This window comes from Marmota marmota, unplaced genomic scaffold (assembly GCF_001458135.2).
Source record: "Marmota marmota marmota unplaced genomic scaffold, marMar, whole genome shotgun sequence".
NCBI classification, from domain to species: domain Eukaryota; kingdom Metazoa; phylum Chordata; class Mammalia; order Rodentia; family Sciuridae; genus Marmota; species Marmota marmota.
In genome coordinates this window covers 8,070,851-8,096,227 of record NW_026000016.1, presented here as the reverse complement: position 1 = coordinate 8,096,227, position 25,377 = coordinate 8,070,851, and the positions used below count along the sequence as shown (strand labels likewise).

Below are 25,377 nucleotides of genomic sequence, written 5' to 3'. Positions count from 1 at the left end.
TCTTTTGCCTTTTTTCTTAAAGGTTTATCAATTCATTATTATCTTGTATAACAAACAATAAATTATGTATATATGGATTTTGAATGATCATTTAAGCATCTGATATTTGAGAAATAGAAGAAAATAGAGTTCGAAAACTAATAATATCCTGCTATAAATTAATAAAATTAAATATAAATTCAAAATTATGGAGAAAAAACTCTTAAAAATGTCTTATTTTTGTTTCTATGAAGACAGTGGATTCAGAAACTCTTTTTATCTTTGTTCAGACTTGACCTCCAGGCCATTGTACAGGGTTTTGTAATGCATATCGTAAATATTTTATTGTATCACACTGATATACACTTTATGCTTTAACTACATTGTACTTAAATTCATTTAAATTGCTGTTTCCTGTCACATTCAGGATTTTGAATATTTTGTTCTCTTTTCTTGAAACACTGTTTCTTCACTTCCTCTTTTCTAAAATTCATCTTGTTTAAAAATAAATGAGAATCAAAAAGTAGTAGTATGGGCTGGGGATGTGGCTCAAGTGATAGTGTGCTTGCCTGGTATGCACGGGGCGCTGGGTTCGATCCTCAGCACCACATAAAAATAAAGTAAAGATGTTGTGTCCACCAAAAAACTAAAAAAAAAAAAAATTAAAAAGTTCTCTCTTTCTTTCTCTCTCTCGCTCTCTTTCTCTATCTCTCTCTCTCTCAAAAAAAGTAGTATTATTTCACTTATCTTTTGCTGCATAAAAATTACCTCAGAATTGAGTGGTTCAGACAATAAATGTATTAATTATCTCACAGTATTTGTAAGTTAAGGATCCACATGTATAACTAAAAAGAACCAATAAAAGAAAAATAGAATTTAAGTTTGCCTTAGCTGGGTCCTATGGCTCAGGATCTCTCATAAAGATATAATCAACATATTCTTAACTACATTTATCTTAAGATCCAAGTAGAGGAGAAAGAACTTCAAGTATTTCACTGGGCTCACATTTGAATGCAACATTCATTAGGCCTCAGATCCTTGCTGGCTGCTGGCTTGAGGTATCAGTACGTTTTCATGGGAGTTTCTCCATAAGAAAGCTTACAACATACAAACAAGGGCAGAGAGACATAGAGATAGATAGATGGAGAGAGAAAGAGAGTGAGGGAGGGAGAAAATGCCTTAAACCTAATTTCAGAAATGACATCTCATCACTTTAATCATATCACTTTCATTAGAAGTTTAGAAGTAGTAGCATTATGAACAGTTCACAAATAACAATATATCATTGGCATGAATACCCTGAGGCAGGATACAATGGAAGCTGGCTATTTTAGAGGCTTCCTACTAAACGTAGATTGGTATGAGATTGTGATAACTCCCAAACTGAATGCTAAATTAAGCAGTTTGATCTTCAATACTCAGGAAAGGAAGAAACACTGAAAGTTTTAGGTAAATGAATAACAAGTAAGATAAAAGTAATTATACCATCGATGAGGCAGATGGAGTCTTCTCTTTCATTGATTCTATAATTAATGAAGTCTTTTGTGTATATTGTAAATATGAACTTATTTAAATGATTTTTTTTTTGCTAATTTAACTCTTTTGGAAGCTGTGACATTGCTGTATCAAAATCAAGCTTCTCTAAGGTCTGAAATATCCAATGCTCTTGGATCTGGGTTTCACAGAGATTATAGCTTGTCACCCTGTGCTATGGGGAATGGAAGCCTAAAATCTAAAAGGGGTAAAGAAGAAAATATTTGGATTTCTTCTACTAGACACTAAATTATATTATACAAAGGTCTGACACCCCCCCCACACACACATATATAAAAATGACATTTTGGAAAAGTAGTTCTTTATTGTTTTCATATCTGCTTTTAAGGTTTTTTAGTAGAAGAGCCATCTTTTTAAAATTAACTAAACTATTACATCTTCTGTTAAGAACTATCAAGATTATATACAAACCCTTAGTGAAAGATCGTAATACTTTATTAGAATATAATGAGGATAAAATAAGGTTAATGAACTGCTTTTCTATATTGTGAAGCACTACGTAAATGTTTTATTGCATCATTATTTAGCTCTGGCTAGTTTTCTGTGTAGGGTGTAGGAAAATCCCTTTTGATATGTTAATTAGTATCATGGCTAACTATTTTGACACATAGACACAAAATGTATAATGGCTCAAAAATTATACTTTATTTCCTTGTGCTAATAGTTTAAGAAGTTAAAGGTCAGTATTCATGGTAGAGAGTTGTCTCCAAGGCCATTCAGGTATCCTGGCATGTGCAATCTTTACCATCTTAAATGTGATGTTTGCACCACACATCAGAAGAGAAGATGGAGAACAAACAAGAACAATTTTCATTGACCAGGCTGGAAGTGGAGCATATCATTTTCTTTCATATTCTCTTTGCCACATTTAACTTCAGGGGGAATTTAGGAGTGTATACTAGCAATGTGACTAAGAAGAAAAGAAAATTAGTTGGGTAAACACAAGTTTGCAGGTAGGTAAGGATAAGCCAGCTAATCTCTGCATAAAAGAAACCAAGTTAGATGTAATTCAGGCCTGGAGTAAAACCTAGAATCAACATTTATGGTGTAGGGAAATATGTATCATGTTCCCAAGAGATAGTCTATTAGTGAAATCACATTTTTAAAACCACAGGTTTTATATATTTTAATCACACACCTCAATAAATATAGTGTGCATTCAGATCATACATTTTACAAGAATTTATAAAAAGCAGTACTATGTTTGTATATTGTATGTATTAGCCTTACAAACTCTTCCAAATTGATGTTGAAAATGATTGGGTAATTAGCATATAAAGTAATTTTATTTACTGAAAGTATAAAACCCTCTTTGCTCTTAATTTAGAAAAGTTAAGTATCATTTGTTCTCCTATAATGTTCTCCTATATATATCTATTCCAATGCCAAAATATGGTAATTTCTTATCTTTTTTGATACCTTAATATTACACAACTGTCATATTAAGAAAAGTATTTTGAATGATATTTTTCTAAATGATCTAATGCAAATATTTTATATATATTTGGTATATTAAAATGTATTATTATCTTTATCATAGATCTCAATTGTCCAAAATCAAAGACCAATTGAAGAAAGGTAAAAACATTTAAAAATTTTTGTTCTTTTTCTAATTTTATGAGTTCATACATCTATGATGAAAATATCCAATCAAAATTCAGTGTCTAAAACTTGTTGATTTACATCTTTGCTTGTAATATTGTACCCATATATTTGAAGTACATTTTTTTGGAAACACATTTTAAATAGAGAAAATTGTGAAACTTTAGATGTCAAAGACTGAACAATTTTGATTCAGTGAGAAATCAAAAAGTTTGAATGAAAAATTTGAAGTAAGAACACAAGCAATTAAATTTCCAGAGAGTAGGAACTGCCCCTGACCTTTGTTTTAAGTTTAGTTATCAAAATGCATGACCTAGATTAGTAGGATTTTTTTTTTTTGGGGGTACTGGGAATTGAACCTGTGAACACTTTAATACTGAGCCACATCCCCAACCCTTTTTATTTTTGAGTAAGGATCTTGCTAAGTTTTTCAAGGCCTCTCTAAGTTGTCAAGGCTGTCTCTGTAACTTGCAATCCTCTTACTTCAGCTTCCTGAGTGACTGTGATTACAGATGTGCACCACCATGCTTGTCATGACTTATATTTTTAAACAACTCACTTGAAAACATTTTTGAATGTGATTTTTTTCTCAGTTACTTGATAAATATATATGTTAATATATATTTATAAACATATAAATATAAATATATTTAAATATATATTGTTTATATTTATTTATTATATACATATGAATGTACATAAATGTTTGAGTTTATTGATTCATCCAGTTAGAAAACTTGTAGTTTTCACTTGTGAGTCTGTATGATTAGCCATATTAATAGTAATATGAATAGCCATAGAAATAGTAAGCCTGAACTACAGGTATTAGTAACAGCAAATTCTGTCATTAAGAGTTACATTGTTATTTGATGAAAATAAATTGTGTCAATGTTTCCTTTTGTTGTTGACATAAATTATTGAGAATCCAAATCAAATATACATGAGGAATTTGTTTATTCCTTAATTTTACAGAGCCTAATGTGTAAAATTTTGGGGGCTTTGATTACCATGTAGAAAAGAAAAAAGAATTACCTACAAATATGCATTTCTCTCCTTTATTACCATTTTTAATATTTCTAGATTATATATCTAGATGAATTACTAAGTATTAGGTAGTAAGTGTGATGATTAATGGTCAAAAGCTTTGAAAAGGCCATTTTTCATGTTTGTAGAGATTATATTTTTTAAAGTGTGTATTTTTTATATTTCAAAAGAAAGCTGAACATTGGTTTACTTTTTTGCTTTGCAAACTTATGGGTAGTTTTCTTGTAATGTATTCCTTTACATTTTATATGTGAATTGTTAGCATTGTGAATATTTAAGAGATAATAAGGGATTAATTACAACTTTTATGGAAACTAATCCATCTTATGAGCTGTGTTAGAAACAGAAATAAAGCATGAGACTCTTCTATTCATGCTCAGATTATGGTAGAGCATGACATGTTAGTAGTTTTTCTGTAGGAATATGGTGAAGTATAGCTTTGAAAATGCTGGAAAGTCAATAATATGTTTATCACTCTGAAGAACATGAAGTGGTAAATTTTGATATAAATTGTTTTAATATCGACCATTTAGTTGTTGCTGATGAATTTGGTAGACTGTACACTAATGCATCTCAGAAAATATAAACATTGCCTTTAATGGTGGGGGGAGAAGGCATTTTAGGACAGGGACACAGCTCAGTTGAGAGAATACTTGCCTAACCTACACTAGGCCTGGGTTTGATCTTCAGCATTGAAAAAATATATATTTTAAAGAGAATCTCTACTCTCAAAAATGACATAATAAAGCAGCCTCAGTCACCTTTCATATGGTAACAACAGACTGAGGATCATAAGGAATATAAGATTAGGGGAAAAAGAGCATAGAATTAATATCAAGTAATTCCTCTTAAATGGTTTTTCACCTCTAGAAACTTGATTGATGTAATATTCTCTAACTTCAGGAGGAAGATAATTTCATTTCATTTCAATTCAATTGAGCTCTAATGAGGAAGTATTAACAGTTCATTCTATGCAAGGCACTATGCTAGATTTTATGAGGTATAAAGGGTGGCAAATATATGGCCATTGCCTTCAATGAATTAACTATCTGGTAAAGTGGGTAAGACATATACAGAATAAGTAGAGTGTAATACAATGATGCATTCTACAAGAAGTTACCAAGATGTTCCATAAAATCGAGAATGGTTGCCTCGCATGAACAAGGCCGTGGTTCAATCCTCAGCACCACCAAAAAAAAAAAAAAAAAGAATGGTTATTTTTGTATCTTAACATACAAAAAAGCAGAACGTTAATTCATGCCTATTTTTCTCCATATACTAGACAATTAATTATTAAATTTACTCATTCATTTAGTCATTAAACCCATTCATTCAACAGATATTTTTGACACCTTCATATGCCAAGTACTTTCTAGATATTCTAGATTACTTCTGGCTACATAGCATTCAATTTAAGAAAGAGTTGGGTTAGATTTTACAGGGAATATAAGCAAAAGATTTTCCAAGTGGACAGAACTTTGTTTCAAGGCAAAGATGAGGGTGCTTAGAATCTACACAGTGTGCCTAGAGAAAGGCCAGACATTGATTTTGTTTGAAGTCTTGATTAAGGACAGTAATGGGAAATATGACATGAAATAGGCTGTTTTAGTTTGATAGGTTTCATAGAATTGCCCATAACAGCTTTAGGTTAAATATTGCTAAATATTATAAAAGTTCAAAATATAAAGCACAAAGCACAATATTATTCATCAACCTTCATTTTGGGTTACTTCTTAGATCCTAATAGAATTTCTGAAATACTTTGGAAAAGTCTCCTAACCTTCAGAGAGTGGATGGGAGTGAAGTAAAGAGACCCAACCTGAGCAGACACATGGTATTGCTTACAATAAAGTACAGTTGTTTTTTTTTCGCACTTTGCAGCATTTAACAATTTATTTTGGCGTAGGGAACAAGTAGTGGCAAATATTTAATCCAACAATAGACTTTAATAATTTATTATTTCACATCATATGTGTTCTTAGCTTTTCTTGTTTTACAGCATCGAAATTCATACCTTTAAGAAACAAAAATATAAACTATTTCTTGGTGGTTTATTTTTCAGAGATTCATATCCAACATACTACTTTTCTAAATCTTTTTGTTAGAACTTGTATGCCTCCAATACTATTTAGGGTTATTATAAAGCACAAAAACATACAAAAAAAGCAGAATGTTAATTCATGCCTATCTTTCTCCATATACTAGACAATTAATTATTAAATTTACTCATACATTTAGTCATTAAACCCATTCATTCAACAGATGTTTTTGACACCTTCAAATGCCAAGTATTTTCTAGATATTTAGTTTTGTTGATAAGTAAGGCAGATAATATCCTTTTCCTTTATGTGCTTATATTTTAATAGGAAAGCTAGACAATAAATAAATATAAATGAACAAGATAATTTTAGAAGTCAATAAGTGAAAATAATAAAAATCCCTATCAAAGAGTCACAGGGAATAATAACTTAGATTGGGTAGTAACTGAAGGTGTTATTTAATGACAAAGAGGATTTCTAATTTTGAAATAAAAAAATCTCGTTTTGTTTTTTTTCTAATTTTTATCAGAATAAACTCCTATAAATGAAAAGTTATATTACCATTGAAAGCTCTAGAGATCTCATAATATTTAACTATTTTTGTTGCACTTATAAGGAGCTTATTACTGGTGATCTACATTATAGGCATATGGCAAATTTTTGGAAGAAAACTAATAACCTGAAAAGCAGTAGAGGGTACAATATCTCCTGAATTGATATTATTCCACAGAGAGATATATTTGAACTGGGACAGCTGGATTCACCATAGAAATTCTAGGGGAATTGGGAGAGTATAGATAAGACCTACTTAACCATGTAGCAGTGAGAGCTTCCTGATTGGGGGAATGGGCATAGCATAGTCCTGATAAGCTTGCTTTGCTGAATAACCAAAAGGGAGAAGAGACAGAGCCATCAGGGCCATCCAGAAATAAAGACTTGTCTCTGTAAATCAATGGATGTGTAACTGATGTGATTCTGCAATCTGTATACGGGGTAAAAATGGGAGTTCATAACCCACTTGAATCAAAGTGTGAAATATGATATATCAAGAACTATGTAATGTTTTGAACAACCAACAATAAAAAATTATATATATATATATATATATTTAGGACCTGTCATNTATACATATACATATATATATATATATATATATAATATACTTTTGATGCAGCTGAATTGAAGATGGATATACAGAAGAAATTAAAGACATTTGTTGATTCTTATTGAAAAAAAAAAAGACTTGTCTCTCCACCATTTGGTTTGGGAGTCTCATTGATAAGTCTCTCCATTAGCTCTGGTTGTTACTGGCCCTGAATATGCTAATTTCCACTGTATTGTCTAGGAGGAAAGTATTAATAAAATCACCAGGTGGGTTAGGTAAAGGTTCAGAGCTAAAAATAATAATAAACTCACATTATGTGCTCTAATTCCTGGCTAGCCACAGAAAAGTGTTTTTGGGAATGTCTACTAATATCTGGAATAGGAAAGAGAAAGTCATTTTTCACCTCCCTTGAGGCTGACTGTTTCCCAGGGTCAGACAAGTTCATATCTAAAAAACATTTATTATTTCTCCAAGAAATGAGCCATATTGTTGTTTGAAGTGATTGATTTAGCAACATCCTACCACTTACCATTTACCATTAAAGTTCAACTGCAGTGTCAGAAGAGGAGGTCTGCCAAATCACCTGATATAAAGACAGTGTCTGTCTTTTAAATGAACCATATGTTGTATTCATCATGTACTGAGGTCAAAGCAAGGGGTTAAAAAAAGAAAAATAATATTATATTATTCCTCTTGACTCCTAACTCCTAAATGCTTTGGAGTTCAAACATGAAGGAGGTACCTTTATATAATATGACAACCTATAGCTTGTAAATTATCAGGGAATGCTGGACCAACAAGTACTGTGGAGGTGCTTTTCAAAGAGGCTGGCTTAATTAGCAAATGAAATAAACTTGATGGATAATGATGAGTTCTATGTCTTTCAAATACTTTGAAAGATGTCATTCTCTTCCTTCATTGTGCTATGAATTCAAACAGGAACCCAGTAAGGTGGTCATTATACTTTCTTGATTGCTTTTTTCATGTCTCATATTTTCATTTAGATTCAGTTCCTTCTCTTGGTATCTCCATATTAAAAATAAAAATCGATTTGTGACTAATTTGTTGTGCCTATTTCCTTTGGCAGGAGATACCTCAGAAAACTATGTGTTTAAGAAGTCTGTCATAGGTGTCCCAATGGCCTCACCATGAAACTATCCAATAGCAATGATTCATGAATCATTGTACAAATTTAATTCAGTCATTCTAAGGCAGTTTGTGCTCTATGGACATGAATGACGCTTAAAATTCACCCAATTTTGAAGGATACTCAGATGCCATGGAATGTCAACAACCTACTATTGCTATAGTAGATGAATGCAGTATTCCATAAGATTTTGTCACCTTTGAGAGAGGCTATTGCATTAGTTAATCATATTTTATTGTCATTTGTCAAATCTTATAGGCAAAGATCTTACTGAGACAATGGTTGATTAAAACAGAAGGGAGACATCTCTGTGTTGTATAAGACCACATTTTGTGAATTTGGGTAAGGTCTTATGGGACAGGATTGGCCCCTGATAGGATGTGATATCTCCCCCCTTTAATAGAGTTTTCCTGGGCTTTTACCTCCTTAGGAGATTTTGGTTTAGTAAAAACCATTTGTGGAATAGGAATGTTGGGTTGAAGACTAAGAAAACCTGCCCAGTTAGGCTCAGTAATAAGATAGCAGGAACTTTCCAAAGAAAATATGCCATTTAGCAATAGAAGGAAGTCATTGAGTTCAAAGATCCAGGAGGTGACAACAACATGAAGTATTATTTTCAAAGGCTTCAGTCATGATAAGTTGCTTAGACTTATCTGTATTTTGTGAGTAGATAGGATATAACAATCTAAAGTTAAAACATGTTTTCATGATGCCTGGACTTATTCTAAAGCTTTTTAGTGTAAGGGCTTCCATATAAAATTAGTTGCATTGATACAGATGCTTTAAAGAATCAACCAGGTATAGGACGTGATGTCACCACTACCTAAAGTCTTTTGTGTTTGGGATTGCAGAATCCATAAATTTTCCTTTGAAGGATATGGAATGTGTATTTTTGATGCTGTCTATATGATGACTTCTTGCTCCCAAGTTGAGTTGAATGACAGGTCCTAGATTATGTTTTTATTTAAAGTTTTCTTTAATCTGATGTACTTAGCAAATATACAATGCATTTTCAGGGCAGATCAGTGTCATCAATGTAATCAAATGTTTCAATAGTGTTAGCAGTTCATATTGTGGTACATTTTGTCCTATCTCTTGAAATTATGACAGGAATTCAGATAATCTCAAGGAAGATTAGTTAAGGTATGTTACATGTTTTGCCAAATCCTTAGCTGCATACATATATTAGTAACGGTAGTAGTTTATTCTATAGCTTGCATAATGACAGAGACGAGGGCATCAAATAGAGCTGTTTATTTCTTTCTTAAGCTTCTGTAGTCCACTATGGAGTATCCAGTGTTTTTTTTTTAAACAAAAACACAACTATGATAGACTAGCATTGTATAGAATCCCTGCATACATTATATTTCAATGGGAATGTAATTTATTTTTACCCTCTTTAAATGCAATATTATTGAATGATAATGCCAGTTCAGACACTTTTTTACCATGTGCGTGACCAACTTTTTATCATGTACATGACCAGCCATTATAGATGTTTCTAACAGATTAGTTATCCAACAAGTATTGCTGTGTATCTGTTTCGAGTTTAATAATTAAGAAATCACATATTAATTATGTAACCTGAGAAACAGCAAACAGTAAAATAGAGTACAAAATAATAGTTCTGTGTGTCAGGGATACTCAAGACCAGTTCCATTACTAGGAAAACTTAATGTCATTTATTGCAGAAAAAAGGGGATTCAAAGCAAAATCAGCAAAGGGTAATGGTCTGTGAGGGAAAATCCAGAAGAAACAAGATGTAAGTTTCCAAGTATTCTCTCCCAGTGGAGTCACAAGTTGTTCTTAATTCCTCCAGCAAGTAACAAAATGTGTGAATGCTAGAGAAGTTTACTAGTGACTCAGTGTCCGGGATTTTTATTAAGGGCTAATCAAATAGAACTTTCTATCTACCAAGTTCCAAACTTCCAGTCACTCAGAAGGATAAACAGGTGTTCTGCATAAACTACATTCTTTGTACAGTATAGGTACATGAGTCACTCTTAATAGTTTGGGGAGTAGTTGGAACCTTTCCAAATTTCCCAGGTGCCAGTCAAGTGTCAGCTTTGTAATTATGCCTTTCTAAGGATAGCAGTCTCAGACCTTCTATCTTCTCCTTCTATAGGATGTGCTATGGTTCTTGGCCAAGAAAATTTTACATTAAAATTATTATCACTAGGGCCTCACACTCCAGGGTGAGACTATTCTGCATTATTGATCTCAGTTATGCCCTATAGGAGTCCTGGACTTAGGTAATTTAAAAACTTCCTTTAACAATATCTTAGACAGCCAAGTGGCTTTATCCTTAATTTTCTGTGCTGACCTTTTTTATTTGGCTTAAAGCACCAATTCAGGTACTTAGCACAACTCTGGGCAACTCTGGTCAGTTGAAGCTGACCAGGAGTGAGGTATGATCATAATAGTTGGAGTACATATACAAGAAGTATAATTCCAGACAGCACAAATGGTACTCCTGGAAACAAAGGCTTTACAATTGTTAGGATATATGTTAGGCAGTCCAGCTTAACAGGGCCTACATGTGGGTCTCCCGCTGTGGTACCTCTCCCTTAGGTCTCCTAGTCCAGTCCAATTGATTTAATTGAGCTCTTTGTTTAAGAAGGACTTTCTGAAATCAATCAGTTCCTTTTGTCAATGACTCGGTTCATCTGCCTGGCAAATAGATGACATCTGCAGATGTTCTGAGTGGAAAGTGCAGGAATTGGCCACCCCTTATTGTCTCCTAATCATCATTATCAAGTGTGTTTTTGAGTTCAGTATTCACTTGGAAGTGCTCTTAGTAGCTTAAGCAGCAAAGGAAAGTAGGGAAACTTGTGGAGCATTTCTGAAAAACAAAGAGATGATTTATGCCTCTTCTTCCCTAGGACCTCCTACGGTACAGAGGTTCCCTCCCACCAAGTGTTACAGAATCAGGGTTCCCATTTGCTTTACATTTTTTACAAGTCATGTTCTATTTTCATTCAAGCCATTTGACTAGAAGGGTTGTGTAGAAGGACCAAAGAATTTTCACAGAAAAACATTTTTAGACAACTTAATCCAAAAGACATGTCATGCTCAGGAATGGTCAGAAAGAAACACTTAATTTTCAAAAATTTCAAAATGGGTTTACATAACCTCCTACTCCTTTTTTTGGATCATTTTTCTAATGTGTGGCTTAGTAAAGATCAGTCCCTTTCTTAGAACACCTGTAGTTAATAATCAGACTGCTTTACTAATGCTTGTCTACCAGCAGAAAGGTGAGGGAAGTAGATCCAGATTCAACAGTCCCTGTTACAAGCTGTAACTAAAAGCTGCAACTTTTAATCCAGAAAGTCAAACAGTAATCAACAGCAATGACACATTCCAGAGGGAATTGGAATGATCTGTCTGGAGTATGATCCATCAGGTGTAGACAGAGTGACAATATCCCATATGTTGTACCCTCTCCCAATTAGCACCTTTCACAAGTAGGAAGGAATGCAATAGATTTCTGTATCAGAAACAGAATCTATCAGCAAGTGAATTTCAGATAGTCCCATCAGAAAGCAAAGCCTTTTATGTGAATGTATGTAATAGTTCAGCCTACATCCATGTTTTAAAGTTTAGGGCCCCAAGTGGGGTGTGTCCTAAATCTGGAAAAGACCCCTAGTCTGAGTCCTGTTTACTGAGGTTATGCCTTCTATAATCCTTCAGGACAGCCTGTACTAAAGCTGAAATACTCTGTAGCAATTAGAATCTGCTTCATATAAATCCTGTAGCTGACTGACCTACCTTTCTCTCTCTCTCTCTCTCTCTCCATCTCTCTCTCCATCTCTCTTTTTCTTCTCTCTCTTCTTCCTTTTCTTTTTCTCTTTCCTTCTTTTTATCTACCTATCTTCCTCCCTCGCCTTCCTCCCTCCCTTCCTTTCTTCCTTGCTTCCTTCAAATCTATAGCAAAGCTGAGGGATAGACAGCTGTCAATGCTGTTTCTTGTATAAGTGACAATCAGGGCTTCACCAAGCCTTTTCTGTCTTGTCAATCTTCAAATCCAAATTGACTCGCTCAAAAAAGTATGTACATTATGCTAGAAAAAAATCATCCTCTAAAGTTCAACCATATTAATTGATAGAGTGTATTAGCAACTAAAAAATGCTTTTGAAAATGACAAGAACATATAATTTTGACACATCCCATTTTGAGATTGACTTTTTTCCCCTGTTGTCTTTCTTTCCCAGAGGCTCTACTAGGCATACCCATAGTAAAAATGATAAATTATGAAGCCTTGTTCTATTCTCAATATTGAAATAATTTAAATTCCAAGCACCCTTGGAGTCAAGATGTAAGGAAATAGTGCCTCATTCACACTTTCTTTGAACTTTTCCCTGATCAGAATGATTCCTCTAGCATTCATTAAATTAAACATATTTTATATCAATGTTTATTATTTATTCAGATGCAGTATCTACAAAATATAAGAAATGTCTGGAGGATGGGAATCCACTCCCTGCCCCACACACATATTTTTTAATCTGACTTATTTAAAGATCTACTCTAGCACCCTCTAAACTGGATAAACCTTTTTTTATACTCCCCCCTATAAGAAAAATAACCACAAATGAATTTTTATACCTTTTAAAATTTTTATGCCTGTTAAAACCCCACTTTTGGAAATCTTTAGGTCCTTTTTCCTCTCACCTGGAAAAGAGAATAAAAATCAAACACATTCTCTTATTTTATCTTTACCATCAAAAGTAGCCAGTGAATCTAGCAAGCCAGTTCTTCTAGACTTGTTGTATCATTTTCAGATTCCTCTTTTGACAGACAGCAGCTCATCATCCATTCATTATTCCTTTCCCCAAACAAAGCTTTCTTCATATTCTGGTGAGTCATGGGAATGCTAGTGAATCTCATCTCTGATGCCAGTTATGTTAGGCTCATTGACTTTCTGAGAGGACTCACAGGACCTAATATATAATTATTACAATGCTATGATTTATTGCAGAAAATGAATACAAAGAAAAACTAGCAAAGGGCAAAGATACATGGGGTAAAGTTAGAAGAAACCAAGGGCAGGCATATAAGAATAACTCTCCCCATGTAAGCACACAGGGCATGCTTAATTACTCCAGCAATGAATTGTGAATTGTTTTTAACTAGGGAAATTTAGAGACTAAATGCCCAGGATTTAAAATGGAGGCCACCTGATAGAGCATCTCATCCATGATATTTTCTTAAATCCTTTTCAGAATTTGGTATTGGCATGTTAACTTTCACTCATATTTGCAACTTTTTTTTTCTAGGCTCTGCTGCGCCTAGCCTCCTTGCCTTTCCCTTAAGTTAACTTTACTTTGTAGCTACCTACTTATAAACACATTGCTGCAAAATTTTCCTTTGTAGCAAATATACTGCTCTAAGGATTTCCAAGAAATTTTACAATTCCCAGGCTACAGATTATATAGCCATTTCACCCCCTCTAAGATTATGATGCCCCATTAGTCTGTGATTAAACGGTCTTTAGCTATTCTATTTAGGCCAAGTAATTTGCCCTCTGGGGATTCTGACTATTAAATCCAATATAGTCACTGAGATATTGGCCATTTCAACTCAGTTGTTTGTCTGGTGTAAGGTTTTTAGTGGGGTTATTCCCACTTTAGTAGCGACCCAAAATTTTTATATTCAAAAGCTATGATACTCAGATGAATCACATACCACAGCTACACTAAACAAGATTTATTGAGAATGAACTGTAAGCACAGTAGCACCAGAGCACATGTGACATTCCACTCTCTCATCTTGTACAAGTTGAGTTTGGTCTAGGGGCATTTGAAGGACAATGGAGAATACTCTAAAGGAAGAATTCTATACACGTACCAGTTCATAAATTTATAGATAAACTGGGGGAGGGTAGAGGAAAACAGGTGATTCTGGAACTATGAAGTTTCCTGATAAGGGGGAACTAGTCTTATTGGGAAAAGAGCCTTTGGAAAGAGCTCACATGTTTGAATATTCCAAGTATTAATGAAAGACTTTGAGAGTACCAAGCTATCAAGTAGGGAGATATCAATTCAGGCCATTTAAGAAAACCATGTTCATCATCTCCATGGATTAAAAATTTTTTTTTCCTAGTGTTAGAATGGTTTTGATTTTGTTCTGTATAATTTACTTTCAGTTTAAGTCCTATTTCTCATTGTTTGAATAACAACATTTTTGGACCTTTGTACCATTGGACCTATGTACCATGATCATGGTAAGAATTATTTACCCATTTACAATCTATTTCTTAGTAGTCCATCAGCCCTATTTTTCTAGATGAGATAATTCCCAATATTTTAACCTTTAAGTTTTCTAGTCTTTTAATAATGTTGGATTTTTGCTAAACCTTTCAAACTTTTCAAATTTCTTTTTAGTTGAGGAGCCTAAAATTAGTCATTATGAAGATTTTAAACAATGATATTTGTAATTTTTAAAAAACTACCAAAATATTTATGGTAACTTTTGACTTGTACATTTCCTAAATTGAAATTTTCTACAAAGTTAATTTTTTGAATCTTTTTAGTTTGTACTATAATGCACACTTTGAGTCCTATGTATTTTTGTTTTTCTTGTATACAGAAATGCATTCCATATTTTGCATTATTATAGATAATAATATCAAATACATTTTTCTCTATATTTGCATTAATAATTAAAAGTTCTATGTACACATCAATACTTGGGAGAGACTTTTTTCCCCCTAAAGGGGAAGAAGGGCATGGGTTGAAGATTGTGTTGACAGTTTAGAAAATTAATGGAATTAAGAAAATTCCTAAAAAAGAACGTCTTCGAAAGAAGAAAAAGAAAAACTAAGAAGAAGAAGAAAGGACAGTTTTGGCAGATATCCAAGGGCGATTTTCGCTTTTACAAGGATGACTATATTTTGAGGTATTATTTGTCATGATGTGTCTATGATGATATGCATAATAGACTGTACTCTTATACATCTATTTGCTAGGTGAGAAAAGGATGTAATGCTCAGACCTTCAGAATTAACAAATGCTTTTGCAAGGAAGAGGAAATTTTCTCTTTATATCCCCTCTGTGTTGTTGAAGTGTGGCAACCTGCTTTTATGAAATCTGTTAAAATACATGCTTAAAAGATCAGTAGAGTAGAGGGAAGAGAGAAAAGGGGAAGGAGAAGTGGAGGGGAAGGAGAAGTACTGGGGACTGAGTTAGAATACATTATATTCCATGCTTTTTTAATTATATCAGAATAAATCCTATTGTCATGTATAACTAAAAAGAACCAATAAAAATAAATAAATAAAATAAATGCTCAGTGTTATACTACTGTATTTTAATATTCAATAATTACTAGAAAGAATCAATCTAAAATGGGTAGCAAATGATACAAATTAATAATATTTTTAAACTATATTTAGGTTGTTTTTTAAATATTACCAAAGCATATGAAGGGAGTAAATCATTTTCTTTGTTATTATCATTATTATTTTATGTGTGAGTATATACTACTTTCCATATAGTCCTCTTTCTCCTTCTGTTCTGCAATATTCAGATAAGTAGTAAGGTTTTAAAGTTTTCCTAGCTCTACTTCTTGGCTTTGGTTGATGCAAGTTTGAATACAGTACTGCTTGCATCCTTTCTAGTATTTTTCATTCCTAATCCCTTCAGTAGAAATATCATGGTTATTTGCTTGTAGGAGATAAAAGAAGGGAATGCCTCAGTGGGAGGTTATAAATGAACTTTATGATAGTATTTAAGACTATTGGGGTTGCCATACATTTTCTGTATGTTATGATAATGTACCTGTTTAGAATCCAGTGATTAATTATGTATCATTATAACCATTTCAAAATCTTTTAAAATGTTTTGCTTTCTATTTTTAGCTATATGGTAATTTTACTGGCAGAAGTGATAGTCCGCATGATAACTGTAGGTATGCTTGTGAATAAGTATCAGTTTATATTATACCTTTGGACCATTTTTATGTTTCAGTAACTTAAAGACAGTAGTCCTCTAGGGTATGTCTTTAAAAAACAGTCTTTAGAATAGTGTTATACTTTATTTTACAGCTAGTCATCTTAAATTCAAGTACTAATAAAACTATTAAATCATGTTTGAGTATGCAGTGATATCCTTAACTGTTGAGGATAGGAAGCCTCCTACTTTAATATTACTTTAATATTGGAATCTGCTTTATAAATAGCACCACAAAAGTCTGTTTGTTGTCAATTACATCTTTTAACCACCATCCACTTTACACTTTTATCTTCAGGAATGTCCTTCCCACTTCACTACTCTTTTTTATAATCCATACTCCAGTGTTTGAAATTCATCCTAAATTAACAAATGTAGAATAAGTGGCAATAGTTACTTTCAGAACTTTTGTTTCTGGGACCAAAACTGAAATTATTTTACTAACTTTGCAATAAACCTTACACAAATTATGTCAACTGGAGCATTAGCTGATAAGATGAAGAACCATCAAACCCTTGCACTTGATAGGACTTAGAAAGCAGTTAAATTTTTAGAGAAAGCATAGGTAGTTTGACTGTTTAAATTATCATCTAACTTAGATTGTTGGGACAAGCATAAACCAGAACTGTGTAGAAAAACCATGACATATGGCCATTCTGGTTCTGGAACTAGGAGAGCTGATCCTCCGCGAATTGATAGAAAATAAGTACCTGTTACTTTAAAGAAAACCAACTTAGAACTTGGGAATTGACTTGGTAAAAGACAGTGATCTTTTAATATCAAAATTGTGATGGAAAGATTTTTTTTTATTTTCATTCTGAAATTGTGGAAAAATAATTTTGGAATAAATGTGACTAAAGGGCAATCTCCAAACCATCCAGTGCTCTACTTTGATTGACTAAATCTTTCTCATGTTGTACTCTGTTATGACATTATGTAGGAATATTTTAAATGAGTTAATTTTATGCATCTATTTTAAATCCCAGAAGAGATATTGCTATCTTTAACTTGTTATCTGATGTCAATTTCATATTTATTACTATTAATTAATGAAGTTATGATCGCATACTTAATATCCTTCTTGATTATGAAAATGATTCTTCAGTTGCAGATAAAATGTTCTTCACATAATCTAATAACAGATGTTTTGTAATTCTAAAGCTCAGAGAAGAAAAGATCTAGCTCTGCTATTTCAGATCTTTCACAGAACCTCAATTCTCAAGATAAATCAGCTTTTTTAGAGATTTCAAATGAAGTTTCAACTGATGAAGCTCTACCTCACACATCTTCATTAGAGAACCATGATAAACCACGTAAAACAGAATCATCCAGCAAACAAAATCAAGAGTCACTGTCTGTTGAAATATTACCTCATGAGAAAGAAACAGTGACATCATCCTTGATTTCACCTCCTGTTCTTATTGAAGGAAACTCAAAGGTATTTATTTTGAATTACTAGACTCTTTCAGTATTTTGAACAAATGTTAATTAAAAACTCATCAATATTATCTTATATAGAATAAAAAGTCTTCTTTGCTAACACAACTGGTTTTATATTTAGAATGTTGAAGGTAATATTTGGAAATCTATATGATACCTTTAACTTATAAACATTTCTAATTGGTATTGACACAAAGTTGTGATAAAAGTAATATAATTACTAAAAGAAGGAAAATTTTTACATTTTTTTTTAAATTTTAATATTTATTTATTAGTTTTCGGCAGACACAACATCTTTGTTGGTATGTGGTGCTGAGGATCGAACCCGGGCCGCACGCATGCCAGGCGAGCGCGCTACCGCTTAAGCCACATCCCCAGCCCAATTTTTACATTTTTTAAATTTCAGATTCATCTACACAAAAACTTCTATAATAAGGTGATTGTAAACATGTAACAGTTTTAAAATAATTTATATACTTTTAAAGAAGACAGAATTTTTTAAGAATTTCTTTTGCTAGAAAAGTATTTAATTATGAAATTGTTATGGTAAAAATCCTGGGAAAAAGAAAAAAAAGGTAAAAAGGCTATTTATACTTGATATGTATCTATTATGTATTTTTATCATAGAAGTTATTAATATCTTTATTTTAAAAATTTGCAAGCGTTGAACTTTGTCTAAAGATTAAGCTTATTAAAATGCAAATCTAAACAAGAATTGTAATCAATAATTGTAACTCAATTTGTTTGGAAGTATCTATGAGGGAGAATCATATTATTACTGAGTTTCCTGCAGTACTATTCAGTATTCACATTTGCCTCTCTGATGCATTAATTGTGCCCACGTTTTTTATTTGATACATTCAGGAAAATTATAAAGTTTCTTCAATGTATTATAGATGAGAGTAAAAAACTAGCTTTCTTTCTAAAAGAACATAATTAAATAGAGTTCTGAGATATTTAATTTGGAATTACTGTACTTTTTGTTATGAAGGCTGATGTATCAGAAGAGAAATTACAAACAGAGATTCAAAACCAAACAACAGAAGAATTTGAAGGTAAAATGATTTCCTGTCATGTAATATGAAATATGAATGTCCCTATGCTATAATTAGAAGTAAATGAAGGAAGAATATTATTAAATTGTTAGTCATCCACTGGTTTAGAAGAACAATGATAGCTATATAAAAATTAATTTGATGAGTTACCATTATATTTTTCAGAGAGTCTATTTCAAGTAACTAATGTCTGTATAAGAGAGAAGTAATAACTTTGCTTGAACGAAACAGGTATATTTGTTAGTATAAACAATATCATATCAAAATCACATCAGGTGAATGTCAGTATGTCTAACTATAATATTCAATTTATATTTTATTGCACTAGCCTATACTTTTAAAACAAAATGGAATGCTTGTGATGTATGGTGCTGGAATATCACTCTTCTATTGTATTTTGAATAAGAATTTTTCTACTGTTTCACATATGATGATTGGTTATTTTGATCAGAATGCTTTCTTTTATTTATTCTGAGTTTATTACAAATTTGTACCAGGAGTGGCATTTATTACGTTTATAGTGTTGTGCAATCATCACTTCTACATCTATTGCACAACTTTTTATTACTCCAAAAAGAATCTCATTAAGCAATAACTTCCTTTCCCTCCCCACACAGTCCCTGGTAATCTCTATTCCATTTTCTGTCTCAGTGAATTTGCCTGATCTATATAATAAACTCAAGTGAAATCGGATGATATCTGTCCTTATAAGTTATTGTTTGTTTCCTTTACTGAGAAGAAGCTTTTTAATTTGAATTCATCTGATGTATTGATTCTTGATTTTACTTCTTGTGCTTTAGGAGTCTTGTTAAGGAAGTCAGATCCTAGGCCGACATGGTGAAGATTTGGGCCTACTTTTTCTTCTGTTAGGTTCAAGGTCTCTGGTCTAATTCCTAGGTCCTTGATCTGCTTTTACTTGAGGTTTGTGCATGATGAGAGATGGGGTCTTAATTTCATTTTGTTGCATATGGATTTCCAGTTTTACTAGCACCATTTGTTGATGAGGCTATCTTTTCTCCATTATATGTTTGTGGCACCTTTGTCTAGTATGAGATAACTATTTATGTGGGATTGTCTCTGTGTCCTCTATTCTGTACCATTAGTCTATAAGTCTATTTTGATTCCAAAACCATGCTGTTCTTGTTACTCTTGCTCTGTAGTATAGTTTAAGGTCTGGTATAGTGATGCCACCTACTTCACTCTTCTTGTTAAGGATTGCTTTAGCTATTCCTGGGTCTCTTATTTTTCCAGATGAATTTCATGATTGCCTTTTCTATTTCTATGAAGAATGCCATTGGGATTTTGATTGGATTTTTAAAAATCTGTATAGTGCTTTTGGTAGTTTGGTATTTTTACAATATTATTCTGCCTATCCAAGAACAAGGTAGATCTTTCCAACTTCTAAGGTCCTCTTTAATTTCTTTCTTTAGTGTTCTGTAGTTTTCATTGTAGAGGTCTTTTACCTCTTTTGTTGATTCCCAAATATTTTATTTTAATTTTTGACACTATTGTAAATGGGATAGTTTTCCTAGTTTCTCTTTCAGAGGATTTGTCATTGATGTACAGAAATGCCTTTGATTTATGGGTGTTGATTTTATATCCTGCTACTTTCCTGAATTCATTAATAAATGAAATATGGAAGTTCTAGAAGTTTTCTGGTGGAATGTTTTAGATCTTCTAGGTATAGAATCATATCATCAACAAATAGTGATAATTTCAGTTTTTCTTTCCATATCTGTGTCACTTTAATTTCTTTCATCTGTCTAATTGTTCTGACTAGAGTTTCAATAACTATTTTAAATAGACATGGTGAAAGAGGGCATCCTTGTCTTGTTCCCATTTTTAGAGGGAATGCTTTCAATTTTTCTCCATTTAGAGTGATGTTGGCCTGGGACCTAGCATAGATAGCTTTTGCAATGTTGAGATATATTCCTGTTATTCCTAGTTTTTTCAATTGTTTTGAACATGAAGGGGTGCTGTATTTTGTTGAATGCTTTCTCTGCATTCGATGATCATATGATTCTGTAAGTCTATTGTTGTGATGAATTACATTTATTGATTTCCATATGTTGAACCAATCTTGTATCTCTGGGATGATGACCCCCCCTTGATTGTGGTGCACTATCTTTTTGATATGTTTTTGTATTTGATTTGCCAGAATTTTATTGAGAAATTTTGCACCTATGTTCATTAGAGACGTTGGTCTGAAGTTTTCTTTCTTTGATGTGTCTTTCCCTGTTTTTGGAATAAGGGTGATATTGGCTTCATAAAATGAGTTTGGAAGTGTTCCCTCTTTTCTGTTTTATGAAATAATTTGAGGAGTCTAGGTATTAATTCTTCTTTGAAGGTCTCATAGAATTCAGCTGTGTATCCATGTGGTCTTGGACTTTTCTTGGTTGGAAGGCTTCTGATGGAATCTTCTATTTCATTGCTTGAAGTTGATCTGTTTAACTTGTATATATCATCTTGATTCAGTTTGGGCAAATCATATGACTGTAGAAATCTGTCTATGTCTTTGATATTTTCTACTTTTCTGGAGTACAAATGTTCAAAATAATTTCTAATTATCTTTCTGTAGTGTCTGTCATGATATTTCCTTTTTCAACACAGTTTTTAGTAATTTGAGTTTTCTCTCTCTTTCTCTTCATTAGCATGGCTAAGGGTTTATCAATTTTATTTATCTTTTTCAAAGGACTAACTTGTCACTTTTTCAATTGTTACTTTTGTTTCAATTTCATTGATTTCAGCTCTGATTTTAATTATTTCCTGTCTTCTACTGCTTTTTATGTTGATTTGTTCTTCTTTTTCTAGGGCTTTGAAATGTAATGTTAGGTCATTTATTTGTTGACTTTTTCTTCTTTTAAGGAATGAATTCCATGCAATGAACTTTCCTCTCAGTACTGCCTTCATAGTGTCCCAGAGAATCTGATACGTTGTATCAGTGTTCTGATTTACCTGTAAGAATTTTTAATCTCCTCTTTAATGTCTTTTGCAACACATTATTCAATCAATAGCATATTATTTAGTCTCCAGGTGGTGGAGTAGCTTCTATTTTTTATTTTGCATTGATTTTCTAATTTCATTCCATTATGATCTGATAGAATGTAGGGTAGTTTCTCTACATTTTTGTATTTGCTCAGAGTTGCTATGTGGCATAATATATGGTCTATTTTAGAGAAGAATTCATGTGCTGCTGAGAAGAAAGTGTATTCACTTGTTGATGGATGAAATATTTTATATATGTCTGTTAAATCTGTTATTGATTGTATTATTGAGTTCTATACTTTCTTTGTTTAGCTTTTGTTTGGAAGATCTAATGGTGAAAGAGGTGTGTTAAAGTCACCCAGAATTATTGTGTTGTGTAGACAACTTTACTCTTGAGCTTGAGAAGAGTTTGTTTGATAAACATAGCTGCACCATTGTTTAGGGCATATATATGTATGATTGGTATGTCTTGTTGGTATATGGTTCCCTTGAGCCGTATGTAATGTCCATCTTTATCCCTTTTGATTAACCTTGGCTTGTAGTCTACTTTATTTGATCTGAGGATGGAAACCCCTGCTTGGTTCTGCAGTCCATATGAGTGGTATGATTTTTCCCAACATTTTACCTTCAGTCTGTTTGTGTCTTTTCCTATCAGATGGGGCTCCTGGAGGCAGCATTTTGTGGGGTCTTTTTTTTAAAATCCAGTCTGCTAGCCTATGTCTCTTGATTGGTGAGTTTAAGCCATTAACATTCAGGGTTATTATTGAGACATGGTTTGTATTCCCAGCCATATTTGTTTATTTTTGTTATTTAACTTGACTTGATTTTCTTCTTTGATTAGTTTTTCTTTTAGGGTACTACCTCACCCGCTGATTTTCATTATTGTTTTTCATTTCCTCCTCATGGAATATTTTTCCAAGGATGTTTTGTAGGGCCAGTTTTTAATGTAAATTCTTTTATCTTTTGTTTATCATGGAAGGTTTTTATTTCATCATCAAATCTAAAGCTTAATTTTGCTGGATGGATACAAGATTCTTTTAGAGGTGTAAAAGAATTTTCTTTTAGAGCTTGATATATGTTGTTCCAGGATCTTCTAGATTTCAGAATCTGTGTTGAAAAATCTGACATTATCCTAATTGGTTTCCCCAATATTAATCTGATTCCTTTCTCTTGTGGCTTTTAAAATTCTCTCCTTATTCTGTATATTAGTTATTTTCATTATAATGTGCCTTGGATCTGTTGTGATTTTGTACATTCAGCATCCTATAGGCTTCTTGAATTTGGTTTTCCAATTCATTCTTCATGTTAGAAAGTTTTCTGATATTATTTCATTGAATAGATTGTTCATTCTTTTGGTTTGGACCTTTCTGCCTTCCTCTATCCCAATAATTCTTAAATTTGGTCTTTTTATGCTGTCCTATATTTCTTGAATGTTTGCTCATGGTTTCTTATTACTATCGCTGTGTGATCTATGTTCTTTTCAAGATTATAATTTTTTCTTTATTGTCTGATGTCCTGTCTTCTAAGTGGTCTACTCTATGTTGGTGATGTTTTCATTTGAGCTTTTAATTTGGTTTATTGTTTCTTTCATTTCAAGGATTTCTGTTTGTTTGTTTGGTTTTTGATTTTGTTTTTGTTTTTGTTTTTTTTAAGAACCTCTATCTCCTTGTTGAGGTGATTTTTTGTTTCTTGGATTTGTTTATGTAGCTTCTTGTCAAAGTGATCTTTCACTAGTTGTATTTGCTCTCTCATATCTTCCTTCAGTTCACAGAACATTTTAACCATGTATATCCTGAACTCTTTGTCATTTTTTCTTCTGTGGTTGCCAATGATTCTAATGATGTGGTGTCTTGATTTGTTTGTGGTACTTTCTTCCCTTGTTTTTTCACGTTGTTCATGTGTCTTTCTTTCCAGCTCTGTGGGTCTGTGGTGTTATTGTTTTTACCCTCTAGGTTTATAGTGCTCTTGTAGGCTTCCAAGATCCCTCCTTTATGGGAAGGACAATGTTAACTGATTGCAATATCAACAATATATCACCTATGAACAATTTGTTGTTATTAAGACAGTTTAGTCTCAATATTATCTAAAATATAATTAGTAGTTTTGTAAAAAGGTTTACAGTTTCTGATAGTGGACAATAAACTGGGGGTGGGGCCTAGGACGATATGCTGAGGTGGAAAGATGTGAGGGTATAGAGTTAATATATCTTAGGAAGTGTGAAAGAGAAATCTAATGAAGAGTGTTAGTAGCAAGAGAATAGACAGGAAGTAATTTTGGGAAGACAGTAGAGCACATAAAATAAACACCCATATGTATTTAGAAAAATACAGGATGTTAAAATAGTAAAATTTGGATGGGGAAAGAAAAATGAAAGATGAAAAAAAGGGCATAAACCATACCTCTATATTATATTATTCAGTTGACTCAGTCCTCAAAATCCTATTTCATCTTGAGTTCTTGGTTTCACATATGTTGGGGATGTGAGGGTCAGAGGATAGAGGGGTAGAAGAGAAAGAGAAAAAAAAAATGCTCCAAAGAAGAAACCAGAGTTGCTGCTAGTTTTAGACATCTGTATTGAAAGGTTAATAATCTTGAGAACTGTTTGCTAATCTTGTTCCCAGAATGTGCTGTCCCCAACTGCCGGTTGCAGGAAAACCGCCCACTCGCCCTGACCCGTCAATGAACTTCCCTCCCTGCCCTCTCCAAGGAAACTATATAAGCTCTGCTTAAGCTGTTCTCAGGGCTCTTTGCTCTATTCAAATGAGTTCTGAGCCCCAGCATGCTGGACCCCAATAAACCCTTTGCTGTTGCATGAGACAGTCTCTTGGTGGTCTCTTCCTCCGCCGCTCGCCTGACCTTTACATTTGGAGGTCCCACCGAGATCCGGCAGCAGCAGACAAAAGACCCCCAACGGACCCCTCTCAGGGTAAGTAAGGCGCCTCTTTCTGGTTTCTTCTTTCTGGTTCCAGGTTTCAAGTTTCTGGTTCCAGGTTTCAGGTTTCTGGTTTCAGGTTAGGGCTGGCAAAGTGGCTGTTGGTGAAGAGCGTGAGCTCTCTCCGACAGTGGCTGACAGACGTGTCACAGAGCCACAGGCCACGTCCCTGGGGGACGCCCCAGAGGACTCTGGAAATCGAGGAACAGTAGTTTCCTCGACTCAGTATTCTGCAGTATTCTGCTTCAGATTCGGTTTGCCAGCCCATCAGGTTTTGCCGGCTACTCAGTCCTGTCTCAGTGTTGAATGTTTACTGTCTGTCTTTATCGTCTGTGTCGTGTGTCCTTGCTTTCACTGTTTGTGTATCTTTCATTATGGGACAGAGCACTTCAACGCCTCTGTCCCTGACCATTGATCACTGGACCAAAGTCCGCTTAAGGGCTCAGAATCTTTCTTTTTCAGTAAAACGCTGGACCTGGCAGACTCTCTGTGCCTCAGAATGGCCCACCTTTGGAGTCGGATGGCCCCCAGAAGGATCTTTCTACT

The 25,377-nt window shown here is 33.2% G+C and overlaps 1 protein-coding gene across 1 annotated transcript in view; it reads left to right on the top strand.

Annotated features, from left to right (window-relative positions):
• Positions 1–25,377, top strand: part of Ccdc7 (coiled-coil domain containing 7) — a 194,342-nt gene that overhangs the window by 88,333 nt on the left and 80,632 nt on the right. The window contains exons 16-18 of the mRNA XM_015483292.2: positions 15,261–15,367; positions 24,720–24,825; positions 24,911–25,085. Of these exons, the coding sequence (XP_015338778.1) occupies positions 15,261–15,367; positions 24,720–24,825; positions 24,911–25,085 (388 nt within the window). The remainder of the gene's footprint in view (positions 1–15,260; positions 15,368–24,719; positions 24,826–24,910; positions 25,086–25,377) is intronic.